This window comes from Rhinolophus sinicus, linkage group LG06 (genome assembly GCF_036562045.2).
Source record: "Rhinolophus sinicus isolate RSC01 linkage group LG06, ASM3656204v1, whole genome shotgun sequence".
Lineage (NCBI taxonomy): Eukaryota > Metazoa > Chordata > Mammalia > Chiroptera > Rhinolophidae > Rhinolophus > Rhinolophus sinicus.
Window position 1 is genome coordinate 128,710,890 of NC_133756.1, and position 6,000 is coordinate 128,716,889.

A 6,000-nucleotide genomic window follows, 5' to 3' on the forward strand; every position below is an offset into this window, starting at 1 on the left:
TTATTCTGATATGTCTAGTTGTATGTGTATGCATATGGTATATGTGTGTTTTGAATCTATGTCGTGATGTCTCATTATTTTTGGAAAATTTCCAGCTATTGTCTTCTCAGATATTACTTCTATTTCATTCTTTTTCACTCTTCTGTGGGAATCCAGTTACACATTCGTATGACCTTCTCATATCTTCTATCTTAAGTCAAGTCTCCATTTTAAGTGTGATGTTACTTTAACAACTTATTTATGGTCGCTTTTTATGGTCTACAACTTGCTGTTTTTAGATAAGTGATGGTATATAGTGAACAATCTGTTTATCACTCCAGAAGTGTGCAGGAGCACTTCGTAGTGCATAGCTCTCTTATTTTGTCATGAAATAGCGTTTTTGTAAAGCTTCCTTTTCCAGAATCATCTACCTTTTTCATCAGATGGCCTAGTTACTGTCATTTAAACTCCTAAGCCAGCTTTCATAACATATTCTTTCTCTTGATGTCAGTACCGTTCGCTAGGAAAGTTATTCTGTGTGGTATGCAAGATGTTCAAGAAAAGAGAAGATACTGTAGATAGAAACTGGAAATAAATGTGTTAATACATGTATAAAACAGTGAGGAATACATAGATCTATTTGGATAATGGGATTTTGTCCTTTTTTTTGGTGTTGCGGGCTTCTTTCTCCTCACACTTAATATACTCTTTAAATGTTGACATGAGTTTTCAGATTATCTTCTTAGTGTTTCTGTGTTTAATAGAAAGTATGGAATAGGAATAAGAACTTTTTTGTGAACAGCAGTAAGATTTTAAAAATTAATACTGTAAGTATTTTATAATCATGTCATTTGGAATTGGCCTTTAGAAAAAGTATGAATTTTTACCTAGTTGTGAAACAAAATTAAAGTAACCAGTCATTTTTTTTGTTTATGTAGACTTTTAATATTGACGTACGGCAATTACATTGGGCAGAATACATAGAGAACTACTGCATGGGAACTAAGAAATATGTTTTGAATGAAGAAATGTCTGGTCTCCCTGCAGCTAGAAAACATCTGAACAAGTAAGTTTTACATGGGTTTGATTTCCTCTTATCTTCCTTAGGAAATATTACACAATTTTTTTGGGGGGGAGTATACTGAATGAAAGATACTGCTAATCTGTTGTTTTAGGAAAACGGCTTACCTTTGGATTGGAACTATGGTAGCATTGATTTAGCTTAATATTGTTGAAACTTGATATCTTTATCAATTTATGCTGTTTCTTAGCAGTATGTCCAGGTGGATTTTAGTTTTAAAAATAGCTATTATCTTCCGTTATCTTGCTACTGAAGAAGTAAAGATATTAAGAGAAAATAAAAATATATTTTAAACTGGAGGTAATTTATTTATTTAAAGATTTTTTCTTTTTTTACCCTACTCAAATGCATCTTTGGAAGAGGAAAAGAGACAATAATACATGATTCAGCATGGGATTTTTTTCTTTGTTTATAAAACAGAGTTATAATTATTCCCTTAGTCTCTTTATAAAAATAATACATAATGATTGTTTTAAAAAAAAAAAAACTCAGAAGAGGAAAAATCACTGTTAATTCATCACCTTCAAGACTTATTTTCTTCTCATGCCTCCAAACTGTGAGGCTTTTCAGGGCAGTTAGTTGTATAGATGAGGAACTGAGGTTTAGGAAAGTTGTGTTTGCCTAGGTCATATTGTATTAAGTGGCAAAACAAACTAGAACAATGAGCTTTTGACATTGAATTCAAAGCTCTTTTGTCAACACCCATTATTCATATATTATAGTCCTAGTTTGCACTGCCTGTTGAATTTGAAGGAATGTGTGTAACATTGCACATCTAAAGATTTGTGTTCCTTTCTAACACCATTAAAAACATCAAAATGTTTTGAAACCTTAGCAAGATAATATGCATGTCACTCTTTGAGAATGGGAGGGTCCTCCTGTCTAGAGCTACTGCCATGTTTGACTCACGAATGAATTCTTGTCCAGTGACCTTTGATCATTCACCTATAAATGAAGGACTAAGTTCACTTGTCTGACAACTCGTAAGCAGCTAAAGATGTCAAAAAAATGTTTATTTTGTCTGTAGGATGATATGTACAATGAACAAACTGTTTTAGATTAAGTAGGAAGCTCTAGATGTGTAAGGGATATGTCTGTTTTACCTACAATATACTTGCTGCCTGGCACAGTATTGGGCACACAGAAGGATGCTCAGTAACACTTGTTAATGAATAAATTTGCATCCCAAATATACTGTTATAAAAAGCTTTGCGTTATTCATTGTTAATAGAGGTAATATTTTGTTTGATGGGTTGTAGTCCAGAATATGCACAGTCAGGTTTGATTTTTGTTAACTTTCTAACTTAAGGATTTCTAGTTTTTAAATAAATTTCAAATTAATGTGGCTTTGAACTTTGATTATATTAACAACTGAGCATTAATTATCTGCTATCCAACAATATTTATTCCAGAAAATACTGTCTAATATGTCTCCTGATTTACTTTCCAGGTTGAGGAACATACGTTACGGTTTCAATACTGTCCTTGTAATCCTGATCTGGCGTATTTTTATTGCAAGATCACAAATGGCAAGAAACATCTGGTACTTTGTGGTTAGTCTGTGTTACAAGTTTCTGTCGTACTTCCGAGCATCCAGCACTATGAGATACTGAAGACAAGAATTTAGCATTAGAACATCTATGCATATGGTGGTCTAAATGCACAAAGTGTAAAATGTACTTAAGTCATCTCACCTTTTGTCAAGACATTAAACCATCTTAGATCGGAGTGTGGAGTAAATTATGGTACATTTTATGTAACATTTTAATGTTTATGCTCATAAAAACCTAGTGAACACATGCAGTATGCCAGCTCAAATCTGCAATAGCCACCAAAACCATGACTTAATATTTGGATCCCTTGGGAAAAGGGGTGGGGTGAGGGTAGGAGTGGGGACGTAGGAACACTGACCAGTATAACTGTGCAATTCTGGAACATATTAATTAAAATATGCCTTAACATATAGTGAATTTCTAATTCTAATATTTAGTGCAATGGAAAGCATTTATTTGGACAGGGATACTAGCGAAGTTGGTAGGTATTTGATTCCTCAGTGTTTAATTTTTTTCCTCCGTTGAAGGCTTTTAGTTTTGATAAAATTATAGCCAAACTATTTTCACATTATCCTGTAAGTTGTTGAGTGGTCTCAGACATGAAAGACGTGTTCTCATTTTTCTTTCTCTGATTAGAGGTCTGACGCATATCATTTTTCTATAAGCAATCAGTTGCTTTCATAATCAGAAGGCTTTCTACGTATTATTTTAAAGATCTTACTGGATCTAAATGGGTTTGAAAATCCATATCAACATGCTATGTGTTTCTTGAAGGAAAATTAAAATGAATTCAATAAGACTATTAGCATAAAAAAATTATACATTTTTCTTGTTCACATTGTGACCGAATAAAAATCGATCCTGTGATATGTTGTTCTTGTTTTGAAGTTGGAGGATTTCTTGAGACTTTGGCAAATGGGGGGTTGGGAAGGGACTCACCATACTTGTGCTCTCCTCCCTTTATACATTTTATTAATAAGACTTTAAAAAGGCTTATACTGTCTTTCCAATGAAAACTGAAAGTACATTATTATGGAAGAATGTATTTGCAGGTAGTCATAACATTAAGAAAATGTTCTCACGTGTATAAACACATACTAACTTTTAACCCTGAGAGCTGAATTCCTTCAAGAAAAATAAAATAATGCATAAAATAATGTATATAAAATTAAAGACTTTATTTACATACCACGTAAAGTAGCAAACTGTTGAATGAGTTTGAAGATATTTATTTTTTCTGCATGTGGTTTTAGCTTTAGAAAGAAATGCATTATAGAAACCAGCAATAGTAAGAAAATTAATGTATATTTTAATGATATAATTCCCTTTAAACCTTAATAGTAGTTAACGCTCCTGTTTTAACATATATTTGGTTTAACAGATCAGCATAACGTTCTAATTTAGCTGATCAAGTTGTACTATATTTAAATCATCAACAGTGTATCTTGAATATGTTGAATGAGGTCATTTCACAATATAAAAAGTTACATAGACCTTTACACTTTAATTTTCTTCGTCATTTTAAATGCAGTGTAAAAGAAGTTTATTTTGTTATTGTGAAAAAAAAACTAAATGTAAAGGAAATCACCTTCTTCCATGCAGGTGTGTAATCTTGAAAAGGAAAAGTGCTTCCATGTTGAAGCCAGATTTTCCGTAGTAAAACATTTAAACATTATTTTAAAAGAAATATGTATATAAATACATATGTATTCTTTGGAATTATACTAAAGTCTGGTCTAGGACCAAACCTTGTTTAAGGTGTGAGAGACAGACCATAACAGTATCTAAAGATGGAATAAATGGTGATGCCTTTATTTAAAGTGGCCCGCGTAATTAACTATAGATGCTGTGTACATTGAGTGCCCCAGCTCTCCAAATACATTTGCATAATGTGTTGAAAACATGCTCATATTTGTATGATTTTTATACTTTTGCCAAATATACTGAGAATCAGATGGACTGTCTTTGTATCTTGAAAATGAATCAGGTACAACTTCAGTAGGCATGTGAAATACACACAGGGTGTGTATCTTTGGAACTGTCATTGTTCTTGTAATCTAACAAAGAAATGCTCACTGGGAGGGTGCTGAGGCCACTGCATTTATTTTGTGTATTTAGAATTCTGTTGTCAAAAGAAAACTAATGAATAAATTAACGTGTCATTCCAGAACTTAGTGTTAAAATTAGTATAAAGCACATGTAGATTGGTAATCCCCACTAACTAGATTTCAAGCTTAACTTGAACTTAAAAGATTTTGGAAACAGTTCTGTTTGTGTCATTTGCTAGACATGGTTTTTAGTTCTGTTTGATTATATTTTCTACATAAACTCAATTTTAACAGGATAGCCTATTAAAAAATTAAATAAATTTAACATTTCATTTAATTCACTTGATAAAGCTGTATTGTAAAACATTTGTTTTTTTTCCCCCCATTCACTCTTGAGTCTTATAATTCTGGCATATGCATTTGTCAATTGTGATGTCACTAACTGTATTTAAATTTGACCTGGCAACATTAATATGTCCTAAAACTCAACACAGAAGCATGGTAATATGTTTTTTGACTTAAGGATGGTATAAAATAAACATTTTCTGAATCTGTGTAATAAAGCTTGGAAGCAGGGAGGGAAAACAATCTTATTTCTTCCCTTGTTTGTGTTTGTAGGAATTGGTTCAGGGTTTTTTGCTTTTTGTTTTAAATGTAAATTGATAATCTTTTATAAGAAATACATAGAAGCATTATTGGGTGCCTTTGTTTGTAAACCAAAAAGTAATAAATGAATCCCTATATTTCCATTATAGTATTTATTGTATTTTTACAATAATCATTGTGAAAATTGCCAGTGAGATCATGAGGTTAGGATTACAGGAAGCAGTCCTCACTTACCGTCTTACCTTTCTTCAGGTGTACTCATTACTTCTTGTAGCCTAATTTTATTTAAGTCTAAGTTTCTTACACAGCCTTTTAGGGGAAGCGGGTAGTCAGGATGAACACTTTTAAAAGTATTGTTATGTATTAGCTAAGATGAGGAGGCTTTTCTGTTTTCTATAAACAGTATGAAGAGACTGGCAGGGTGTCATTAGGCTCCAGCTACTCTCCTCCACATTGAATGATAATTTATAGGTATACTTGTAGTGATTGATCTAGTGAGTCAATATAAGGGATCATTCATTAGTAATAGAAATGGACTGTATAAAAGGAGAGATGTTAGACTGGCGTACAGGTGAGTATAAATAGTTACCTGTACCTCAGGCTGACTCCAAGTCCTGACCTGAAACCATTTAGCACTGACTTGCTCTATTTTGAGGAAAACTCTAGCCTTTTGCGTGAGAAACCAGAGAAAGGAATGTGTGCTGCTTAACTCAATATAGAAATGAGTTAATTA

At 32.5% G+C, this 6,000-nt stretch overlaps 1 protein-coding gene across 10 annotated transcripts in view; it reads left to right on the forward strand.

Moving 5' to 3' along the window:
• FAR1 (fatty acyl-CoA reductase 1) overlaps positions 1 to 5,410 on the forward strand; it is a 63,159-nt gene extending 57,749 nt beyond the window's left edge. For all 10 annotated transcript variants that reach the window (XM_019754476.2, XM_074336031.1, XM_019754481.2 and 7 more), the window contains 2 exons: positions 918 to 1,045; positions 2,511 to 5,410. In XM_019754476.2, the coding sequence (XP_019610035.1) occupies positions 918 to 1,045; positions 2,511 to 2,673 (291 nt within the window). In that variant the 3' untranslated portion in view covers positions 2,674 to 5,410. The remainder of the gene's footprint in view (positions 1 to 917; positions 1,046 to 2,510) is intronic.
• Positions 5,411 to 6,000: the final 590 nt, after the last annotated feature.